The sequence below is a fragment of the Cherax quadricarinatus genome, chromosome 13 (assembly GCF_038502225.1).
Source record: "Cherax quadricarinatus isolate ZL_2023a chromosome 13, ASM3850222v1, whole genome shotgun sequence".
Taxonomy (NCBI): domain Eukaryota; kingdom Metazoa; phylum Arthropoda; class Malacostraca; order Decapoda; family Parastacidae; genus Cherax; species Cherax quadricarinatus.
Window position 1 is genome coordinate 9,589,534 of NC_091304.1, and position 24,546 is coordinate 9,614,079.

The following is a 24,546-nucleotide window of genomic DNA, read 5'->3' on the forward strand; positions in this document are numbered from 1 at the left end:
TTTTTTATATTCGGGTATGCTATATCCAGAGAGGACAAATATCAAAATATAATAATTCTAATTAGAATTTATTGTTAACCCTTTCAGGGTTGCGACCCCTGCTCTCAAATTTGTTCTCGGGGTTGAAGAATTTAAAAACAAAAAAAAATGATCTTATATGTAATAGAAAATCTTTTTCTGAAGGTAATGAAACCAAAAGTACAAAATTTGATGGAAAACTTATGGAATTACACTCTTGCAAAGTTAGTATTCTCAGCAATATTTACAAAATCGGCGATTTTGCCCACTTTGTGCTCTATTTTTGACCATTTCCATTGTTCCAATCCACCAAACTCAGTTATTTTGGTAATAAGTAATACATATTTTATGAAAAAGAGGATAAATAAATATACAAGGTATGATGTAGCACGTAATGAAAGTAGTTTATTAGATTATGTATTGGTGGATAAAAGGTTGATGGGTAGGCTCCAGGATGTACATGTTCATAGAGGGGCAACTGATATATAGGATCATTATTTAGTTGTAGCTACAGTTAGAGTAAGAGGTAGATGGGAAAAGAGGAAGGTGGCAACAACAAGTAAGAGGGAGGTGAAAGTGTATAAACTAAGGGAGGAGGAAGAAGTTCGGGTGAGATATAAGCGACTATTGGCAGAAAGGTGAGCTAGTGCAAAGATGAGTAGTGGGGGGGTTGAAGAGGTTTGGAATAGTTTTAAAAATGCAGTATTAGAATGTGGGGCAGAAGTTTGTGGTTATAGGAGGGTGGGGGCAGGAGGAAAGAGGAGTGATTGGTGGAATGATGAAGTAAAGGGTGATAAAAGAGAAAAAGGTAGCTTATGAGAGGTTTTTACAAAGCAGAAGTGTTATAAGAAGAGCAGAGTATATGGAGAGTAAAAGAAAGGTAAAGAGAGTAGTGAGAGAGTGCAAAAAGAGAGCAGATGATAGAGTGGGAGAGGCACTGTCAAGAAATTTTAATGAAAATAAGAAAAAATTTTGGAGTGAGTTAAACAAGTTAAGAAAGCCTAGGGAAAGTATGGATTTGTCAGTTAAAAACAGAGTAGGGGAGTTAGTAGATGGGGAGATGGAGGTATTAGGTAGATGGCGAGAATATTTTGAGGAACTTTTAAATGTTAAGGAAGAAACAGAGGCAGTAATTTCATGCACTGGTCAGGGAGGTATACCATCTTTTAGGAATGAAGAAGAGCAGAATGTAAGTGTGGGGGAGGTACGTGAGGCATTACGTAAAATGAAAGGGGGTAAAGCAGCTGGAACTGATGGGATCATGACAGAAATGTTAAAAGCAGGGGGGGATATAGTGTTGGAGTGGTTGGTACTTTTGTTTAATAAATGTATGAAAGAGGGGAAGGTACCTAGGGATTGGCAGAGAGCATGTATAGTACCTTTATATAAAGGGAAAGGGGACAAAAGAGACTGTAAAAATTATAGAGGAATAAGTTTACTGAGTATACCAGGAAAAGTGTACGGTAGGGTTATAACTGAAAGAATTAGAGGTAAGACAGAATGTAGGATTGCGGATGAGCAAGGAGGTTTCAGAGTGGGTAGTGGATGTGTAGATCAAGTGTTTACATTAAAGCATATATGTGAACAGTATTTAGATAAAGGTAGGGAAGTTTTTATTGCATTTATGGATTTAGAAAACGCATATGATAGAGTGGATAGAGGAGCAATGTGGCAGATGTTGCAAGTATATGGAATAGGTGGTAAGTTATTAAATGCTGTAAAGAGTTTTTATGAGGATAGTGAGGCTCAGGTTAGGGTGTGTAGAAGAGAGGGAGACTACTTCCCGGTAAAAGTAGGTCTTAGACAGGGATGTGTAATGTCACCATGGTTGTTTAATATATTTATAGATGGGGTTGTAAAGGAAGTAAATGCTAGGGTGTTCGGGAGAGGGGTGGGATTAAATTTTGGGGAATCAAATTCAAAATGGGAATTGACACAGTTACTTTTTGCTGATGATACTGTACTTATGGGAGATTCTAAAGAAAAATTGCAAAGGTTAGTGGATGAGTTTGGGAATGTGTGTAAAGGTAGAAAGTTGAAAGTGAATATAGAAAAGAGTAAGGTGATGAGGGTGTCAAATGATTTAGATAAAGAAAAATTGGATATCAAATTGGGGAGGAGGAGTATGGAAGAAGTGAATGTTTTCAGATAGTACTTGGGAGTTGACGTGTCGGCGGATGGATTTATGAAGGATGAGGTTAATCATAGAATTGATGAGGGAAAAAAGGTGAGTGGTGCGTTGAGGTATATGTGGAGTCAAAAAACGTTATCTATGGAGGCAAAGAAGGGAATGTATGAAAGTATAGTAGTACCAACACTCTTATATGGGTGTGAAGCTTGGGTGGTAAATGCAGCAGCGAGGAGACGGTTGGAGGCAGTGGAGATGTCCTGTTTAAGGGCAATGTGTGGTGTAAATATTATGCAGAAAATTCGGAGTGTGGAAATTAGGAAAAGGTGTGGAGTTAATAAAAGTATTAGTCAGAGGGCAGAAGAGGGGTTGTTGAGGTGGTTTGGTCATTTAGAGAGAATGGATCAAAGTAGAATGACATGGAAAGCATATAAATCTATAGGGGAAGGAAGGCGGGGTAGGGGTCGTCCTCGAAAGGGTTGGAGAGAGGGGGTAAAGGAGGTTTTGTGGGCAAGGGGCTTGGACTTCCAGCAAGCGTGCATGAGCGTGTTAGATAGGAGTGAATGGAGACGAATGGTACTTGGGACCTGACGATCTGTTGGAGTGTGAGCAGGGTAATATTTAGTGAAGGGACTCAGGGAAACCGGTTATTTTCATATAGTCGGACTTGAGTCCTGGAAATGGGAAGTACAATGCCTGCACTTTAAAGGAGGGGTTTGGGATATTGGCAGTTTGGAGGGATATGTTGTGTATCTTTATATGTGTATGCTTCTAAACTGTTGTATTCTGAGCACCTCTGCAAAAACAGTGATAATGTGCGAGTGTGGTGAAAGTGTTGAATGATGAAAGTATTTTCTGTTTTGGATTTTCTTTCTTTTTTGGGTCACCCTGCCTCGGTGGGAGACGGCCGACTTGTTGAAAAAAAAAAAAAAAAAATCCTTCTATTGACTGAGTACACGAAACTGCCCATTTACCTATTTCAACTATCCAATAAAGTGATCAGAAATTGGCCAATTTCATACAAAATTCAACAATTGTCAATTTTAAAATAGGGCCCAGAATAAACAATGTAGACATTCCTGGCATTAAAGAAACATTTTCTCTGTTCATTAGTCACGTCTCCAGGCCCCTCTTATATTACGCTTGCTTTTCATTTTGAATTTTTATTCACACAAAAAATGAAGATTTACTGTTATGCAGACTACTGCATTATTGTAATAACTGTATAAATAATGTCAGTGCATTCCTAAATGTATATTAGACTGGCCAGTTGGATGTGTACTCTGGAATACGTATTGGCAAAAATCGAACATTTCAGCTACTTTGAGCTCATTTCAAGCTACTTTCAGTCCTGAAACTAATCAAAATCATCTCTACTTCTGTAATATATCTTCCATTTTATCAAATGAGACCAAGAATACAACCCTAAAATCCATACGAAAATACACCGCAAAGTTGCAGTTTTAAATAAAAAAAAAATCACAATCACAATCACTAAGCACTGTGTGCTGCAGGACTTTTTATATGGTGCACATTTATCACATAGACCCATTTTCTCATATCTAGGCCCAAATTGACTGCTCACAGCTTATCTGAGTGAGCTGAGCTCATGGCATCATACTACAAGACAAACACTGGCTTCAAAGCCGTGATACAATGGGACCGACACCGAAAGGGTTAAAAATTGAGGAACATATAAAGTAACAACCATTAAAATGAATGTGAGGGTTATCACAATTCTGTTTTACAGCTTACACCCCTTACATACCTCCCTAGGTTTAAGTTGATAGTTAGAGTATAGAAGCAAGGTAAAACTAGAGAGAAGAGGCAGGCAGAAGGCAAAACATAATATCAGATACATTTGTATTTTACAGTCAATCTCCTTCCCTTAATGCAACCTCTTCACTCCCCTCATTTTTTATGAATACTGTAATAAATGATAGACATTTAACAAATTAGCTTCTTTAACCCTTTGACTGTTTCGGTCGTATATATACGTCTTACGAGCCACCACGTTTGATGTATACAGTATATACTCAAATTCTAGCGGCTTCAAATGAAGCAGGAGAAAGCTGGTAGGCCCACATGTGAGAGAATGGGTCTGTGTGGTCCATGTGCACCATATAAAAAAGTCCTGCAGCACACAGTGCATAACGAGGAAAAAAAAACTCCGACCGTTTTTTTAATTAAAATGCCGATTATGTGATTTATTTTTGTATAGTATTTATGGTTGTATTCTCGTTTTCTTGGTCTCATTTGATAGAATGAAAAACATATTATAGAAATAGGTGATATTGATTGGTTTTACTATTAAAAGAACCTGGAAATGGAGCTCAAAGTAGGGTAAATGCTTGATTTTTGCTGATGTTCAAAAGTAAACAAATGATGTCAGTGTTCAATAAATGTCCAACTAGCCATTCTAATATGCAGTCATGAATGCGTTGACATTATTTATACAATTATTACCATATTGCAGTAGTCTGCATAACAATAAATCTTCTATTTTTTGTTTGAATAAAAATTCAAAATAGAAAGCAAGAGTAATATCAGAGGGGCCTGGAGACGTGACTGATGAACAAAGAAAATGTTATTTTAGAGCCAGGAATGTCGGCATTGTTCATTCTGGACCCTATTTTGAAATTGTCATATTTTTTAATTTTCGTGAAATTGGCCAAATTGCAAATTTCTGACCATGTTATTGGGTAGTTGAAATCGGTAAATGGGCAGTTTCTTGTACTCAATTGAAAATCACCAATTCGTAAATATCGCCGAGGTCGCTAACTTCGCGAGAGTGTAATTCAGTCAGTTTTCCATCAAATTTCGTTCTTTTGGTGTCATTACAATCAGGAAAAAATTCTCTATCATTTCGTAAGAAAAAAAATTCTTTTTTTTTTAACCCTTTGACTGTCGCAACCCCCAATCCTGAGGTGTCTCCTGGTGTCGCAAAATTTAAAAAAAAAAAAATTATTTTTTCTTATGAAATGATAGAGAATCTTTTCCCAATTGTAATGACACCAAAAAAAACGAAATTTGATGGAAAACTGACGGAATTATGCTCTCGCAAATTTAGCGACCTCGGCGCTGTTTACAAATCTGCGATTTCGCCAACTTTGAGCCCTATTTTCGGCTAATTCCATTGTTCCAGTCGCCCAAACTCATAGCTATTTCTTTAGAACTCCATGTTTTCTATCGATTGAGTACAAGAACCTCCCCATTTACCGATTTCAACTACTGTACCTAATAATGTGGTCAGAAATTTGCAATTTGGCCAATTTCACGAAAACTAAAAAATATGACAATTTCAAAATAAGGTCCAGAATGAACAATGCAGACATTCCTGGCTCTAAAATAACATTTTCTTTGCTAATCAGTCGTGTCTCCAGGCCCCTCTGATATTACTCGTGCTTTCTATTTTGAATTTTTATTCAAACAAAAAATAGAAGACTTCCTATTATGCAGACTACTGCAATACTGTAATAATTGTATAAATAACATCAACCCATTCATAACTGCATATTAGAATGGCTAGTTGGACATTTATTGGACAATGGCATCATTTGTTTACTTTTGAACATTGGCAAAAATCAAACATTTCCCCTACTTTGAGCTCCATTTCCAGGTTCTTTTTATAGTAAAATCAATCAAAATCACCTCTATTTCTATAATATGTTTTCCATTCTATCAAATGAGACCAAGAAAACGAGAATACACCCATAAATACTATACGAAAATAGACCACAAAGTCGGCATTTTAATTAAAAAAAAACGGTCGGAGTTTTTTTTCTCATTATGCACTGTGTGCTCCAGGATTTTTTTTATATGGTGCACACTGACCACACAGACCTATTCTCTCACATGTGGGCCTACCAGCTTTCTCCTGCTTGATTTGAAGCAGCTAGAATTTATGAGTATACTATATACGTCAAACACGGTACCTCATAAGACGTATATATACGGCCGCGACAGTCAAAGGGTTAAATTTTTGTGACACCAGGGGACACCTCAGGATTTGGGGTTGCGACAGTCAAGGGGTTAAACTCTGATTAATTTGCGCTTCTCACTTTGTGGTGTTGATTCGTGATGCCCAAACATTTTGTTTAAAGCCTTCGGTCCATCGTCTCGTAGGATCCAATACATTTTGACCAGCAAGACTGACTACTGCTGTAGTTGAGTTTGGTAATCCCTTCTGGTTCAAGTCGCTCTGCAATGTAAATATGCACAGTTGTTGTTGTTGTTGTTGTTGTTGTTAACAAACTGGCCATCTCATAAATAACAAAAAGGCACAATACCGTGACTGGAACGATACACAAATAATCCGCACATAAAAGAGAGAAGCTTACGACGAAACGTTGTCGTAAGCTTCTCTCTTTTATGTGAGGGTTATTTGTGTATGGCCATCTCATGCTGAAAAAAAAAATAATTTCATCATCACTCACTCCATAACTGTCTTGCCAGAAACTACAGTCCATAATTGCAAATATCCCCACATCTTTCAGAGTGCAGGCACTGTACTTCTCACCTCCAGGACTCAAGTCTTGCTAACCAGTTTACCTGAATCCCTTCATAAATGTTACCTCGCTCACACTCAAACAGCACATTGTCATAAAAACCCCTTGCCTCTACTTGCTCCTATCTAACATGCTCATACAAGCTTGCTGGATGTCTAAGCCAATTGCACACAAAACTTCCTTCAGCCTGTCCCTCCAACCTTTCCTAGGACAACCTCTACATCTCCATGGAGAAGTGGAAAAGAATCATTCCTCTGTAAGCCATGTGTGTGATAAAAAAAAGACTAAAATGCTGGGAGCAGTGGGCTAGTAACCCCTTCTGTATCAATTACTTAAAATAAGAAACTGAGTCCTCAGTGCACCACTCAGTGAGTGGTGTAGAGGAGTCTGTGGAGAGACAGAACATTATCCATAGAAGCAAAGAGGGGTATGTATGAGAGTACAGTGAACCCTCAGCTAACAATATTAATCCGTTCCTGAAAGCTCATCGTTAGATGAAACTTTCGTTAGCTGAATTAATTTTCCCCATAAGAAATAATGGAAATCAAATTAATCCGTGCAGGACACCCCAAAGTATGAAAAAAAAAAATTTTACCACACGAAATATTAATTTTAATACACACAAACTGACACTTACCTTTATTGAAGATCTGGTGATGATTGATGGGATGGGAGGAGGGGAGAGTGTGGAAGTTGTTAATGTTTAGAAGGGGAATCCCCTTCCATTAGGACTTGAGGTATCAAGTCCTTTTTCGGGGTTACTTCCCTTCTTCTTTTAATGCCACTAGGACCAGCTCGAGTCACTGGACCTCTGTCGCACAACATATCTGTCCATAGAGGCCTGTACCTCCCGTTCCTTAATGATTTGTCTAAAGTGGTTCACAACACTGTCATTATAATAGTCACAAGCACGGCTTGCAATAGCTGTGTGAGGGTGATTTTCATCCATAAAGGTTTGCACTTCAAGCCACTTTGCACATATTTCCTTAATCTCCTTCTTCATATCCATAGTAATTCTCACCCTTTTTCCTGCAGGGTTGCCACTAGAAGCTTTCTTGGGGCCCATGGTGACTTATTTTGCAGGTACAATCACTAAAAATGCTGTGATAATATGAAATGTTCCGATTGTATGCGTGGATGCAACCGCACTCGCTGGCTTGTAAACACTGGCACCCACGGAACAACTGAGGCGCGCTCAGGCCACACGTGAATGCGTCTCGAACGAATCGCGTTGGGCGAGTTTTTTAGCATTAGTCGAGGCAAAATTTTTGCGTTAAAATGTATTGTTACCCGGATTTAACGTTAGCTGATGCTGTCGTTAGCTGAGGGTCCACTGTATAGTCATACCAATGTTCTTGTATGGGTGTGAAGCATGGGTGGTGAATATGTATATTTAAGTTCACTCCCCAGTGCCCCAAATATTTTGAAAAATAAAAAAATAATTTTTTTTTATGGAAATAAAGAGCACATTTTTAAAAGTGTTATAGGATAAAAAAATAAATTTAGGGTCAGTACTTACAGAGATATGAAGCCAAAGTTGGCACTTGGCGATCACCTGATGGCAACATGGAGTCCTGCGGCTTGCAGAAGCGTTGCCAATATACCTTTTTTTTTCTCCTTTTCATATTTTTTATATTTTTCATGTTCAGATAATTACAATTTATAGTAGCTCTTGTCATTTCATAACCAATCTTTGTTCTGACACTAATATTAGGTACTGAAATTGTACTCCTATTGTCACAAACACACTGACAGATGGACATTTACACCCCCCCTGGTCATTTACTATTGTCTAGGAATATATACAAGGTATTTATCGGTCCCAGCAATGTTCTGGACACGTGGGAATATATAAGAAGGTGGAAGAAGAAGAATGAGGAAGAAGGAGGAGGAAGGAGGAGGCAGAAGAAGGAGGAGGCAGGAGGAGGAGGAAGAAGGAGGAGGAGGAGGAGGAAGAAGAAGGAGGAAGGAGGAGGAGGATGAAGAAGGAGGAAGGAGGAGGAGGAAGAAGAAGGAGGAAGAAGAAGAAGGAAGAAGAAGGAAGAAGAAGAAGAAGGAAGAAGGAAGAAGGAAGGAGAAGGAGGAGGAGGAGGAGGAGGAGGAGGAGGAGGAAGAAGAAGGAAGGAGGAGGAAGAAGGAAGAAGGAGGAGGAGGAAGAAGAAGGAAGAAGGAGGAGGAGGAGGGGGAAGAAAAAGAAGAAGAAGGAAGAAGAAGAAGGAGGAGGAAGAAGGAAGAAGGAAGAAGGAGGAGGAGGAGGAGGAGGAAGAAGTAGAAGGAAGAAGAAGAAAGTGATAATAACAGTGGTAGGAGTAGTGGTAGTTCTTCTTCCCTTGTAGCATGAAAAACAAGCCTCAGTCCACCCCTGACAGGGAAGTGATAAGATGACATAACATTAGCTAATTGGTGACATCTGATGAGCATACGTGAGGGTGCAGTAATAAGACTTGATAACATAAGATAAGAGGTGACATTTGATGAGTATCGGCCCTGGCTTTGTTTTTTGCTGGTACACAAACATGTCTGTCTGTCTACGTATTTGTCTATCTGTCAAGCTCCCTGTCTATCTGTCTATCTGTCTAGCTCTCGGTCTCAGAGAGAGCCACAAGACTGCGTCATCACATTTACTCATATTTTCAAGCAGAGTATAGCACTTTGTCTAAATTTTTAGGGTTATCCTAGGTAATTTACACTATGTATACAGGAGGGCCCCACTTATACGGCGGGTTAGGTTCCAGGCTACCGCCGTAAAGCGGAAACCGCCGTAAAGTGGAACACCCTTTTTTTCCACTTACAAATGCATACAAACACTAGATAACAAGTTTACACTAACATATATTATGTTAGCAATAGAACCAGGCATCAAAAAAACAATAAAAAAGTACAATACACACATAGTGCACTCATTACTTACCTTAAAATATTTAGTCTTAATCTAGGGTGAGACAAGTAGTACATGTATTTATTGTAAGAAATCAAGTGTGGTATGTATGGTAGTCAGCCAGGCTACCATACCAGGCCACCCCACCCACACATACTATTCTATGATATTTAAGCATCCCAGAGCGATAAAATGTATATACAGTTCACTCATTACTTACCTTAAAATATAGGGTGAGATGAGTAGTATTTATTGTAAAAAATCAAGTGTGGTATGTATGGTAGTCAGCCAGGCTACCATACCAGAGAGAAAGAATGAGTGCATGAGAGAGGACAGGCGCAGAGTTATGTAAACAAACCAGGCGAAGGTAAGTTTTGTAAACAGTGTACACGTCTGGTTTGTGTACAAGTTACATTGTGTACAGGTTGTCTCTACATTGATACGGTAGAATAAATAAAGAAGAACACTCCCATTCTCATGTAACATCATTTTGAGAAGAAATGATGCTGTGAGTGAAGGCAATGGAAGTAAGTCACTCTGACTTTTTTGGGTTATCCTAGGTTCTCTACACATATGTTATGTATTTATGTTATGTATCGTGTTTATTATATAATTTTGAAAAAAATATCACGGATGGATTAATGAAAATGTGTATATTAACGTAATATACAACATTTAATGATACACCGAGCTCAGACAGCGTAAACAAACAAACTGAACAGGTTGTGGACGATCACTCGGTCAGGCGAAATAGACGGTATTAATACGTGTCCAGTTTTAGTTCATTCATGTACATTTGTAAGAGTTTGTGAAACTTTTACCTTATAATATTTTTATTATTATTATAATTAAATCACGAAACAAATACTCTTACACTGTGTACAAGTTAGTACAGAATTATAGCTATAAAGTGAAGGCATACGAAAGGAATATTTTTTCTACAGTTATCCCTAGTAACAGGTGACGGGCTAGAGAAAACGTAATTCTTCCGACACTTCTACAAACCGTTTGGTAAACATCTCATATATATTTGTATAAATTTTTATACTGTGGGTACATGTATCATGTTTGTGTGTTACATAATGTGTTTCTTATATAATTTTGAAAAAAATATCATAGATAGATTAAGGGAAATGTCTATATTAACGTAATATGCGACATTATTGCGCCCAAGAGATTATTATTATTATTATTATTATTATTATTATTATTATTATTATTATTATTATTATTATTATTATTATTGCATCAAGAGTAGAGAGACTTAGTGATTTTAATGTGTACCTACATGCCAGCACAGTGTGTAAGTTTATTTAGGTACAGGTGTACACAAGTTTAATTATCAAGTACAATACATATAAAATATACAATAACTTTAAAACACTTGAAATTTTGGAAAGTTTCCAGACATAATAAGATGTGCTCAGGGAGAATGTAAACAAACTCGGTGGGCAGCTGTGACCGTATTAGAAAGACAGGTGGGGGGAGCCGTATAGCGAGTTTTGGTCATAATTTGAAATGTCCATATTAGCGGAACGCCGTAAAGCGAACCGCCGTAAAGTGGGGCCCTGCTGTACTTGTATTTATGTGTACCTGTGAGACAGAGATAGAGACAGATAGAGACAGACAAAGACAGACATAGATACAGACAGATAAACGGAGATAGAGCCAGGCCACAGCCAGCCAGCCTGTTGAACAAGTATTACGTTCCAGAATTGTTTCTCTTTACTTAGGGCATAGGTTATAAGACATTCTGAAAGGGTGTTGCACAAATATTGCACATGGGTTATTATTGAGGTTTCTGATATTTCCTTGACCACTTATGGCCACATCCACCTCAAAGCCACTAAACTCTGGGTCAAAATCACTTTCCTCTTAAAATGGGAGAGTTAATACTACTTGAAATCAGTGAATCCCAGGTGTTTGCTGCACTGTTTGCTCTAGCTGGTGCTCCAACAAGGTACTAAGTGGTCCCAGATTTTTTTAATATGGTGCACACTGAGTGTTAAGACCCATTCTATGCTGACAAGGCATCTCAGGCCAATTGTGCCAAATTTGAAGGCTGGAAAAATAAAACGTATATATACGTTTGGGGCACTAGCGGTAAAAACATATACAGTGGACCCCCGCCTTACGATATTAACCCGTTCCCGAGAGCTCATTGTAAGCCGAAATTATCGTTAGCTGAATTAATTTTCCCCATAAGGAATAATGGAAATCAAATTAATCCGTTCCTGACACCCCAAAGTATGAAAAAAATTTTTTTTACCACATGAAATATTAATTTTAATACACACAATCTGAAGAAGACATGCACAATTACTACTCCACTAAGAATAGAATACATGACATTTACCTTCATTGAAGATCTGGTGATGATTGATGGGATAGGAGGTGGGGAGTGTGTGGAAGTTATTGTTTAGAAGGGGAATCCCCTTCCATTAGGACTTGAGGTAGCAAGTCCTATTCCGGGGTTACTTCCCTTCTTCTTTTAATGCCACTAGGACCAGCCTGAGAGTCACTGGACCTCTGTTGCACAATAAATCTGTCCAAAGAGCTCTGTACCTCCCATTCCTTTAAGACTTTCCTAAAATGGGCCATAACATTGTCATTGTACAGGTTGCCAACACGGCTTGCAGTAGCTGTGTCAGGGTGATTTTCATCCATAAAGATTTGCAGTTCAACCCACTTTGCACACATTTCCTTAATCTCTATTTTCACTTCCATACTAATTCTTGCCCTTTTTACCACAGGGATGGCACTACAAGCTTTCTTGGGGTCCATGGTGACTTATTTTGCAGTTACAAGCACTAAGAACACTGGGATAATGTGAAATCACCGAATGTATGCGTAGATGCGACTGCACTGGCTGGCTTGTAAACACTGGCGCTGAGGCCACACATGGGACGCGTCCCAGACGAATCACGCAAGGCGAGTTTTTTATCGTGAGGCGAGGCAAAATTTTTGCATTCAAATGTTTCGTATGGCAGATTTAACGTAACGCGATGCGTTCGTAAGGTGGGGCTCCACTGTATTTAGTTTTAGCCAAATAAATTTAGTGTAAGCAAGCTATGGCACTGCTTAAAACTATGAAAAAAACAATCAGTACTGCTAAGAAGTGTAGTCTTTCTTTGAGACAAAGGCATACAAAGAGATAAAAGTTCTACACATAATATTGTTTTTTAATTGGTCTACTAACATACCCAAGTCATTCTGTATACACCTGGTTTTCTGGATACAATCAGCACATCATAACCTCGACGCTTCAGGCTGTGACTTAGAGCTGTTCCAATAAAGCCAGTGCCTCCTCCTGCCAACACAAGATGCAAAGAGATAATTAAGTTTTCTTTGTGAAATTTAGTTTTCATAAAATGGTCACTATATTCCATTCTTCATATCTTGACTCATGACAGATTTTTCATTTGCTTTTTATAATACTGTAAACTTTTCTTATACTGTACAGTGGACCCCCGACTTACGATATTAATCCGTTCCAGAAAGCACATCGTAAGACGAAATTACAGTAAGTCGAATTAATTTTCCCCACAAGAAATAATGGAAATCAAATTAATCTGTTCGACACCCAAAAGTATGAAAAAACAAATTTTTACCACATGAAATATACATTTTCCTACACACAAAAAGGATACATGCACAATATATATTGTATATGTACTAGTGTACTAAATGAAGAATAAATGACACTTACCTTTATTGAAGATGTGGTGATGAGTGATGAGACACTGTGTGTGTCCTGGGAGTGCCTTTTCCTCCTGAGTAATGTAGGTCCTGTGTGGCATTTTCTTCCAGAACAGGCCTTATCACACTGTGTATGCCACTACAATTCTTAAATCTCTCAAACCAACCTTTGCTGGCTTTAAATTCACCAATATGAGCACTAGTTCCAGGCATTTTTTCCTGTTCACCTGGGTGTCAGTCGACTGGTGTGGGTCGCATCCTGGGGGACAAGATTAAGGACCCCAATGGAAATAAGTTAGACAGTCCTTGATGACACACTGACTTTCTTGGATTATCCTGGGTGGCTAACCCTCTGGGGTTAATTGTTTCTCGGTATTCTCTATAAGCCACACCAACAACAGTCTCTCCACATCTTCGAGTAGTACAGCTGACTGTGGTGCAGGAGCAGCTGACCATGGTACAGTAGTATTTCAATAGTATTTTCACCCTTTTTACCACAGGGTTGACACTAGAAGCTTTCTTTGGGCCCATGGTGGCTTATTTAGCAGTTACAAGCACTAAAAACACTGGAATAATACAAAATTTATCGACTTTATGCATGCAACCGTCCGCCCTGGCTTGTAAACAATGTCACACTAGCCTAGCTGAGGAGCTCAGGCCAGACGGACCAGACGGCCGCGTTTGGGATGAATGATGCAAGTTGAGTTTTTCAATGTAGGTCGGGGTCAAATTTTTACGCTGAGAAGCATCGTAAGTCGGTTTTATCGCAAGTTTAGGCCATCGTAAGTCGGGGGTCTACTGTATATGTAAACTTATCTCTGGAATTTAATAAAGCAACAATAACCTTTTACATCTAGTGAACTATATTTATTTTAATGAATATTCTTGTAAGTTGTATCTTATTTTTTTAAAACATATAAAGTAAAAGTATATAGTCTATGTTGTGCATACTATGGGTTTTCTTATTATTGTATTTTGTATATGATAATTTGGAATAATAAATTAAATTTCAATCCCAGGAAGATAATTTAATTAAACTGTCACGTAACACATAGAGGTTTAGGGTCTGATGATTAAATTTTTAGATCCCAATGTTATGAGGATACCATAATGAACCTGGGTAGAAAATTTAACTTTTATTCTACATTACATTTGTATGTGATACATAAACAGATATTTTTATTTAAACTATATAATTTTACAGTCATATTGTCATGGTATTTCCATCATATACAATACAGTAATACAGGCTGGTTTATTATATTTATGAAGAGCAGAACCCATAAAGCAAAGGGTATAATCAGGTTGGATCTCAGGAATGGGGCAGTAGCTCTAATTTCTTGACTCAAGAGCCCTTTATAAGTATCATGGCACCCCTTTGAAGGAAATTCATGCTTATGGCAATAAATGTGATTATTGATTATTATGTACGTATTATTATTATTGTTTTAGCTACTATTATTAATTATTAGGTGCCCTCGAAGGAACACCTTTAATTAAGCAGTTACCTGAAATTTTTTCTTTCTCCAACTTTTTAGTTTTATTTCACCCATAGAAGAAAGTTCAGTCCAGTCAACTTCAAAAATGTTCTATATTGATGTACAGTAATGAGACCCAAATTCTAGGATCCATTCTCAGCATCCTCTTGAAAATAATGACTCGTGAAATCGTAATAACACAATTGCAAACAAATCAGAGAACAGGTGGAGCATGAACCCATGCAAGCGAGTCCTAAAACTCACAGGTCAGTGCATTAACCACTGAACCAGTTGACTAATAAGATTCATCCAACTAAGTATAATTCTGAACCATACCCCCGGCCGGGATTGAACCCACGGTCATAGAGTCTCAAAAGTCCAGCCCGTCGCATTAGCCACTAGACCAGCTAGCCACAATAAGATTCATCCAACTAGGTATATTTCTACACCATAGGAAGGTTAGCACAGGCACCACTGTGACCACAAATGCAAGTGTTTACAGACGAATCTCCAGCTAGCGTGGTTTGTTTGCAATCGTGTCATTACGATTTCTTGAGTCAAGTATAATTCTGTACACCATTGGGAGGTTAGCATGGTCCATCACTAACCACAAATGCAGGTTTTTACAGGCGAATCCCACACCAGTATGGCTGTGGCAAACTCTAGAACAAATTCCTTCAAGAGCAGCATAAAGCAGTTCATACACTTTTATACTTGCATCATTTACTTTTTTTCAGCCTAAAACCAAACTGGTAGAGGATGAGTATACTGTGAGATGCTAGGAAGGAGTACACTTTAATTATTTTTGTGAAGATTTTAGATAGTAATGGCAAGTTGGATATTGGTCTATAGTTATTTACCTCAGATGGATTGCCTCCTTTGAGTATCGGGGTAACCCTTCCTACCTTCCGCATCGTTGGAAAAGTTGCAGATTCTAATAATTTGTTGAACAAAGTTGCAATACTGGGTGATGGTACATGAGCTGCTTTATTGTACATTAGTTGCAGTAAATTAGTTAGGCTTCCTGTCTTGTTTTTCAGTGAATTTATTACGTGTGTGACCTCAGTAGGAATAGTTGGAGCTGGATACAGTGAATTTGGGAAATTTCCGATAAGGTAGTTACTTACATGTACATTTGAAATTGCGATTTTGCTAGCTAGTCTTGATTCTGTAGCAAAGAAATCATTTAGAATATTGGCTGTTTCTGCAGGCTGGATGTGAGGTTCATCTGGTTTAGTTAAGTTTATCTCTTTGGTTTTGACCAGTTTTCAAGAGCCAAGGATTTCAAAGAGGGTTTTCCAGGTCCTTTTCATATCCCCTTTTATTTCATTAAACATGCTTGTATAATAAAGTTGCTGAGACTTCCTTATTAATTGTCAAATACTGACCATGAAGAACAAAAATAATCTACATGACATTGTACAAGATCTAGATATAGGGGCTTGTGAGCCATGCTTGGGTCAAAGGGAATTCCCAGATACGTATTTCACTGAAGATACTAAAGTGATGGATTCCCTGTTACATTGGACATTAAAAGAATTTACTCTTTTCATTCAGTTTTCATGTCAAAGAGAATGGCTTCTGTTTTCTCAAGGTGTAGCAATAGTTTGTTGTCTACCAACCATTTGCTGCAGGATTCTAGTTCCAGTGATAGTAAGAGATAAGATTTTGGGATTTTTAACCCAAAAGGTTAGCCTCCCGGGATAACTCTATAAAGTCAGTGTGCCATTGGGGACTGTACCTTATTTCCACTGGGGTACTTTAATCTTGTCCCCCAGGATGCAACTCACAACAGTCAGCTAATGCCCAGGTACCTACTAACGGCAGGTGAACAGGGACAGCAGGTGTAAGGAAACATGCCCAACATTTCCACGTATGCTGGAGACTGAACCCTGGACACTCAGTATGGGAGTCAAGAGCACTGCCAACTGGGGTTCTAAGTCTGTATTATTGATCTTGACAATTTGTTTCCTGTTGCTCAGGTAGGACTTAAACCAGTCTACAAAGCCTATGCTGACAGCTTGTAGTTTCCTACACAATATGTATATTATGATTAACTGTATAGCATGCTCTTTGCAGGTCTAGGGTCACCATACCTATGAAATTCCCTAACAACATTTGAGTTCTTAGGTAACCCATAAGATTAATAAGGTGTTGGTCCAGTAAGATCCAAAAACTGATTGGTAACTATGGAGAATGTTTTTTTATTAAGATACTTAAACTGCCTGACAATACACTGCTTTATCTACTCTTGGGCATCACACTGCTTTAGTGCAAGATTATAGTTCCAGTGACAGTACTTCCATTATATGCTCTGGATCTTAAGCATTTGCTCTTAACACTTATAAACATGTCTTTACATAGCACAAAAATAGCAGGGGACCCCAAATGCTCCTTTAGGAACCTGTTATCACCAGGGGTTCTAATTCTGTATCTTTAACCTTGATAATCTGTTTCCTGTTGATCAGGTAAGATTTAAGTTATCAGACCCATTCCAAGAATCTTAATATGGGTTATATAAAATTTTGTCACAGGACATCTGGATATGCCAATAATCCCATGAACTTTGCTCTAATTACTGTACACCAGCATTGACAATTTAAAGCACACTGGATAAGGCTTTCTTATATTACGAATGAAATTCTTATTCTTATCATTTATGGGGAGAATTAAACCAACAGGTGTTATACAGCGCCTGGGTATCATATATGAGGGATTAAGGTTCAATCCAAGGAAGGGGAGGACAGGTGTAATTTCTTACATCATGAGTCCCTCACCGGCATCAAGGAACGTTACTTCAGTTGTAGGAATGAAGTAAAAAAAAAAAAAACTGGAGGAAAAGAAATTCTGGCAACCACTAAAATGTATCCCTTCTGGGATATCTAAAAATAAACTGGATTGAATAAGAAATTGGTAGGTATATTTATCAAACAAATATTGGTTACTTTTTAGGAAGAACAAAAAAAAAAAAAAAAGAGGGGGGGCCTTTTATACCTATAACTACAGTTCCAAGCTGACCAGCCATGATTAATGTTACCGGTGAGTGCTGTAGCAGCTGAGCTGCCTTTTTTTCTATTCTTTGTTGGGTTTATAAGAGCTACTAACAACTTAGGTCGTGTGGCGGTGGACTTCCCGACGGCACGGACGTTACGGTGTAAACTGCCACTGGCCCTAATAAACCCAACAAAGAAAAAGACAGATTTCAATAAAAAAAAATAATAACAATATTTTTTTTTATCATGATATATGTTTGTACAAAGGAATGTAACAGTTTGGTGAACATGCTAAAAGCCCTTTTATATGCAGAGCATTTCGGGCAAACTTAAGACTAACTTAAGATTAATAAGGCAATAACACCGCTGTAATTTTACATATGGTCATTAGGTGAGTTACAGTGAATAGAAGAAAAGTAAATATTTAACTAATTCACACTATGTGGCTTTAGTAAGTTCGGTAGAGAATAATTACAGTTTTGATATAGTATATAAAAAATGCAGTATTACAATTTAGCACAACTTAAAACAATGAAGTTGAAACAATTATAAGTTTGAAGTAATGAGTAAATCGTTGAGCAATCATCAAGCACAATATACAGTAATGAAATTGAAACAATTTTAAGTTTGAAGTAAATGATAAAATAGTTGAGCAGTCATAAATTATTTGGGAGTTTTTTGAGTAACTGGTAGGTGTTAAATAAGGTGTTTTTCTAGTTAATTTTGGGTGATGAGGTGATTTCTAAGTAGGGTCTTAAATTGATCTGCAGGCAGCAGGGGCCCTTTAGTGTGTTCTGGAAATGAATTCCAGATCTTTGGACCCTTTATGTGCATAGCATTTTTGCAAAGGGAGAGATGGACACGAGGGATATCGAAAAGTGATTTGTGCCTTATATTGTTTGTGTTCTGTTGTAGTTATCAAGGAGGAATATGAAAGGAGGGTTAATATTTGAGTATAATGTTCTGTGTGTGTAGAAGGCACAATAATAAGTGTGGATGTTTTGTATATTAAGCAAGTTAAGGCTCTTAAACAGCGGAAGTGTGTGCTGTCTTGTGCAGGCGTTGGTAATCAATCGCACTGCAGCTTTTTTGGTGGGTTTTTAAAAGTTTAAGGTGATTTGCTGTGGTTGATCCCCATGCACGGGGAAGATATATTGCCCAAAACTGGGAGATGAAAGAAAAGGAACGAGAGTACCTTTGTAAATAGAAACAGGAACTAGAACTTCCTAATTAGATCAGACACTGCAACACAATGGCATCTTGGTACAGAAAACACCTTGGACAACTTTTTCAAATGAGAATTGTTTGATCTGAGAGGGACGTGATCTCCCAGTGGCTGCATTCTCACTACTACTACTCTGCACCTCTCCTTCCGACAGTATTTAAGTCTCCGCACTGTCGCTTGATCTTCAGATAGTTCCAGACTATGGAACTGAACTTCTGGCTGAGGGACTGACAACCTCAAATCTACGACTTCAAGGGTGATGGACTGATTACATCGTCTTCACATCTCTACTGTTCCTGCCTACTTTCTGTATTCGACTGAAGAAGCCTACTGTGTAGGCGAAACGTTTTGGAATAAAGTTGCCTATGTGTCTTACCTTCTAACCTGTCGGTATTGTATACCATTTTGATAGAAATACCAAGCTCCTTCCTCATATTAAGAACATTTGTAGATTTGGGACAGCCAAGAATAATTCTGAGAGCTTCATTTTGAATTAACCCCAAGGGTCGGAGAGAACTTTATCTAGCTAATATCAACATGGGAGCAGCATAATCACTTAAGGGCCTAACATAGGCTATGTTTTCCTGGAGAGAGTAAACATAGCCTATGTTAGGTCCTTAATTGATTATGCTGCTCCCATGTTGATATTAGCTATAGAAAGTTCTCTCCGACCCTTGGAGTTAATGCAAAATACATCATTCTCACAATTCTCACATTAGCACCATAGTTGGGGTTATGGTATAGTGGATTTGTTAAAGGGTACATCTACACCAATATATCTGTAAGTTTTAACGTAGCTAATGTTTTCACCCTGCAAATAGATGGGTGGGGGGTGTCGTTTCCTTGTTAATATCTTTGTTTTAGAGGAAGATATTATGAGGCCTAGTCGATTACAAATTGCTTGAACTTCATTAAGAATGGTACTCATCTTCTTATGCACTGTTGTGTGGATCATGATGTCATCAGCATAGCTTATAGCTATATGTTGAGGTGAGGCAGGTAGAGCATTTAGGAGAGCATTAATCAGAATATTAAATAGCATGGGACTGAGAACTCCTCTCTGCGGTGTACCTAGGGACATTTCTTTAGACTCACTTCTAAAGCCTTGGTAGAGAACAGAAGATACTATTTGACAGATATCCTATTATCCAGCAGAGTAAGCTACCACCAATATTCATTTTGGCTAGTTCATATAGTATAACGGTTCTCTTCTCGATATCAAATGCAGATTTTAGATCAAGAAATGTGGTAAAACTAGTAGAGGTGTGTGCAGTGAGAAAGGTGGAAATACAGTTCTGCACACTTACCTTTCATGGACCCATAGAGGTAGGGGGAAAGTTGGTGTCTGATTCTGTAGTAAGATAAGATAAGATTTCGTTCGGATTTTTAACCCCGGAGGGTTAGCCACCCAGGATAACCCAAGAAAGTCAGTGCGTCATCGAGGACTGTCTAACTTATTTCCATTGGGGTCCTTAAGCTTGTCCCCCAGGATGCGACCCACACCAGTCGACTAACACCCAGGTACCTATTTGCTGCTAGGTGAACAGGACAATAGGTGTAAGGAAACGTGTCGAAATGTTTCCACCCGCCGGGAATCGAACCCGGGCCCTCCGTGTGTGAAGCGGGAGCTTTAGCCACCAGGCCACCGGGAGATCGGTCTAAATGTATCAGGCTGTTAGATTAGATTTCGTTCGGATTTTTAACCCCGGAGGGTTAGCCACCCAGGATAACCCAAGAAAGTCAGTGCGTCATCGAGGACTGTCTAACTTATTTCCATTGGGGTCCTTAATCTTGTCCCCCAGGATGCGACCCACACCAGTCGACTAACACCCAGGTACCTATTTGCTGCTAGGTGAACAGGACAACAGGTGTAAGGAAACGTGTCGAAATGTTTCCACCCGCCGGGAATCGAACCCGGGCCCTCCGTGTGTGAAGCGGGAGCTTTAGCCACCAGGCCACCGAGACTGTTGGTCCAGGAAGTAGGAAGAACGCCCTCAATGAAACTGAGATTATACAGTGCCAACAAAAGGTTATCAGGCACGTGCGTTAGAGTTCTGAGAATATCATAGGTTATACCATCCTCTCCAGGAGCAGTTGATCGACCTTTGGTTAATGCATTACCTAATTCATACTCGGTGAAGAGGCAATCACTCTCATCAATATTTTGGCTCATAAAATTAATCAGTTTCAACATTTCTTCAGAAGTACTCTCTAAATTTTTTCTAATATGAGATGGAAGGTTTTCATGCCTGGATGTTTTGGACCAGTCATTTATGAGGTCATTTGCTTTTTCAAGAGGAAAGGGATGAGCAACATTGCCAGTCTTTTTCCTGGTTATTTTATTTATACCTTTCCAAGCCAAACTTAAAGGGGTGGACCTGTTTAATCCACTAGCAAATTGTTCCCATTCCTGTTGCCTAAGTTCTTGCTTTCTATTCCTTGCATTTGTTAGTGCAGCTTGGAATGTTCTGAGCAGGTCTCAGGTTCTACATTCACGGTATGCTTTACCAATCTTTACCAATCCTCCCAGATGCTGCATGTGTTAGATTGCGTAGCTGTCGATCATTATAGTATTTACATTGGTTTTTATTGTCATTTATAGTGGAAGGTTTATGTTTTCTTTTCCTGCCCACTTGATCTGTGAGGACAGTCTCAATAGTGGCAACTAAATCATCACTGAATTTTTGTGTGCCAATGGGCTCGTCATTCTTATATCATTGACGTAAATGGTTAATAAAGTTATCTCTGTATTCTGGGTTGAGAATAAGTTTCCTCCTTCTGTATTTAGCTCTTTGATCACTGGAGATGTGATCAAGATTGACAGTTGTTAGTCTTGGGAAGTGATCAGATAGAATATCATTAACTATGACGGAGTCATGCATCGTACATGATGTATTAAATCCAAGGCACAGATCTAGGATGCCACCTTATATGTGAGTAGGCTCAGTAGTGCCCACAATTCGAACATTATCATTCTCATTTAGCAATTTCACTAGTTTAGTTCCATTGGTGTTTGTTATAGACCCACCAATATTCTTATGTCTGGCATTAAAATCTCCAGTAATGAGGGTAGGTTCACTATTTATGCGATCTGGTAAAGCATCAGGTCGAAGCTGGTTCGCTGGGGCAGAGAGATTAAAAACGTTAAGGGAAAAATCGCCTGCATATACTTTGACACCATGATACTGCATGTTAACTCGACTCTGCAGGGCAAGGAGTGAATGTGGCAAGTTCTTTTTGACATACATCACGCAACAGTCGGTTGACCAAGTTATAAGCTGCATATCCAGGCAACTTTAGTGGAGGTGCTCCATCATTCAGTCTACATTCCTGCAAAGAGATGACATCAATATTCTTGGTTGCGCTAATATGATTAAGTCAGCCAACCGCTTCCTGATGGAAGCAATGTTCCATGAAAAGATTTGTAATGTATCCATTGTAGTGAGTTATTACAATCTCTTGCTCATAAGACGGTAAAACTATTATGCTTTGGCTACAGTGTGCAGACACTTAGGAGCAAATAGCATAGTTTGTACGTGTTTATCTTCAGGACTTTTTTCTTTAAGCATTTTTCGGCATCTTGGCAGCCAGTTCCAAGTCAACCTTTGAAGTCAGGAGTCACGGGCTTCTTTCTTACAAATTGCCTGAAACTGAACAGAGATTGCTGCACTTTTTACATCATCACCGTACTCAAGAGCATCATCCTGACTACATATATTTATTAAACTCGTCAGCATCTGTTCAAATTGCTCAATTTTTTCTGCAAGTGTGTTATAATTTGAGAAAGGTCAGGCGAATCCAGTGCCTCTCCAGTGGATGGCACTTCTGAGGTAGCTCTTTCTGTGACACCTATCACTTTAACAGGTACCATGGTTACATTAGTGTTCGCTGATGGTGCCTGTGGCAAGGCTGTCTCATCATTCACTGGAGGTAAGTCATGTGCCTCTGACTCATCTCCAGCTTCCAGGTGGATTACAAGTGTGGTGTCCGTCTGACTGTTGTAGATGTGTGTATTGGGAAAACTGACATGCTCATCCCCATATTCAGGTGTAGGCGTATGTATAGGTAGTGGCAGATCAGTAGTTCCACATGTGCTAGCAGGGATGACTGGCTCCTCCACAACTGGTGTGTGTGTGTGATGGCATTCTGGTATCACCAGAATCCTTTGCAGGGAGGTCGGGCTCTTCCACACTTTGCAGAGGTTCAGTCTCACATCTGGCTGTGGTAGACTGGATGGCCTCATCCTCAGTTACCATTAAAGGACTGTTATCAGGTTTACGTCGAAGGTTGTAATAAAGTTGGTAGAATTACCGACAATATGTAAAGTAAAAGGACACAAGTGCAACTAATGTGACATTTATTGTGGCAACGTTTCGCTCTCCAGGAGCTTTATCAAGCCATTACCCTAATGGCTTGATAAAGCTCCTGGAGAGCGAAACGTTGCCACAATAAATGTCACATTAGTTGCACTTGTGTCCTTTTACTTTACGTCGAAGGTTGTTTGTGCTCCGACTGCAGTCCTTATGGGAAACTGTAACCCCAACTTCTTTACAGTTAATACACTTAAATTTTTGTAAAGTAAAAGGACACAAGTGCAACTAATGTGACATTTATTGTGGCAACGTTTCGCTCTCCAGGAGCTTTATCAAGCCATTACAAACAATACATGGACACAGAGGGTATATAAAGGCTCAGAGTGAACATCGAAATGGTACCTCACTAGTTTTACACCTCACTCTGACCCTTTATATACCCTTTGTGTCCATGTATTGTTTGTAATGGCTTGATAAAGCTCCTGGAGAGCGAAACGTTGCCACAATAAATGTCACATTAGTTGCACTTGTGTCCTTTTACTTTACATATTGTCGGTAATTCTACCAACTTTATTACACTTAAATTTTTGGCTGTCAAGGCCTGTGAATTCTCTAGTGAAATGTTTCCCAGCACATTTACCACACCAAAAATGTAGTATTCCACAGTCTACTGCAACATGGCCATAGTGCTGGCATTTGCAACACCTACGTTGAGGGGGGTAATTACACTTCGATGTTTAGGAAACGTAAGCCAGGCACCCAGATATTTCGGGGACAAAAAGATACAACGCATCCAGGCCATGGGAAAACCTGGGTAGCCACAGCCACTCAAGAGGGAGAGGTTTTTTAGTGCCAGGAAGGAAAAAAAACTGGCAGGAAATGGCGGAAATCGTACGCCAAATCCAGTCATTTCTGGAGTGGACCCACAGTAGATGGCCTCCACTCCAAACCAACAGATACTAGTGCCGGAAAAAAGCCCCCTCCCCAGTACCACCAGTCCGATGACATTCTTCTTTGCAAATATACAGGGTCTAAAGCCAGCAACGAACAACAAAATACCTTTCATCCGTGGACTGCTTGCAGAGGCAAATGAAATGTTCGCGGCTTTCACAGAGACCCACATAAAGGATCACTTGGACAACGAAATATGGATCCCAGGTTACAAGCTATACAGATGTGACAGAGTGAACAGGCAAAAGGGGGGGGGGTTGGCCTGTATATCGCAGTCACTTGTTTGCACAGAACTGCTTAATGCCTCAAATGATGTAGTGGAAGTTTTAGCAGTAAAGAGCGAGAACCAAAACCT

General features: G+C 39.0%; 1 protein-coding gene across 3 annotated transcripts in view; it reads right to left on the reverse strand.

The window, feature by feature from the left end:
* The window catches only part of LOC128688667 (epimerase family protein SDR39U1), a 43,818-nt gene extending 25,964 nt beyond the window's left edge, over window positions 1-17,854 (reverse strand). The window contains exons 1-3 of one of the 3 annotated variants that reach the window (XM_053776609.2): window positions 17,815-17,854; window positions 12,736-12,842; window positions 6,208-6,347 (exon numbers count right to left, since the gene is read on the reverse strand). In XM_053776609.2, the coding sequence (XP_053632584.1) occupies window positions 6,208-6,347; window positions 12,736-12,744 (149 nt within the window). In that variant the 5' untranslated portion in view covers window positions 12,745-12,842; window positions 17,815-17,854. Of the gene's footprint in view, window positions 1-6,207; window positions 6,348-12,735; window positions 12,843-17,470; window positions 17,517-17,703 lie in introns of those variants that run through there. The other 2 variants (XM_053776608.2, XM_053776610.2) reach the window with 2 other exon arrangements.
* Between the last annotated feature and the right edge of the window lie 6,692 nt (window positions 17,855-24,546).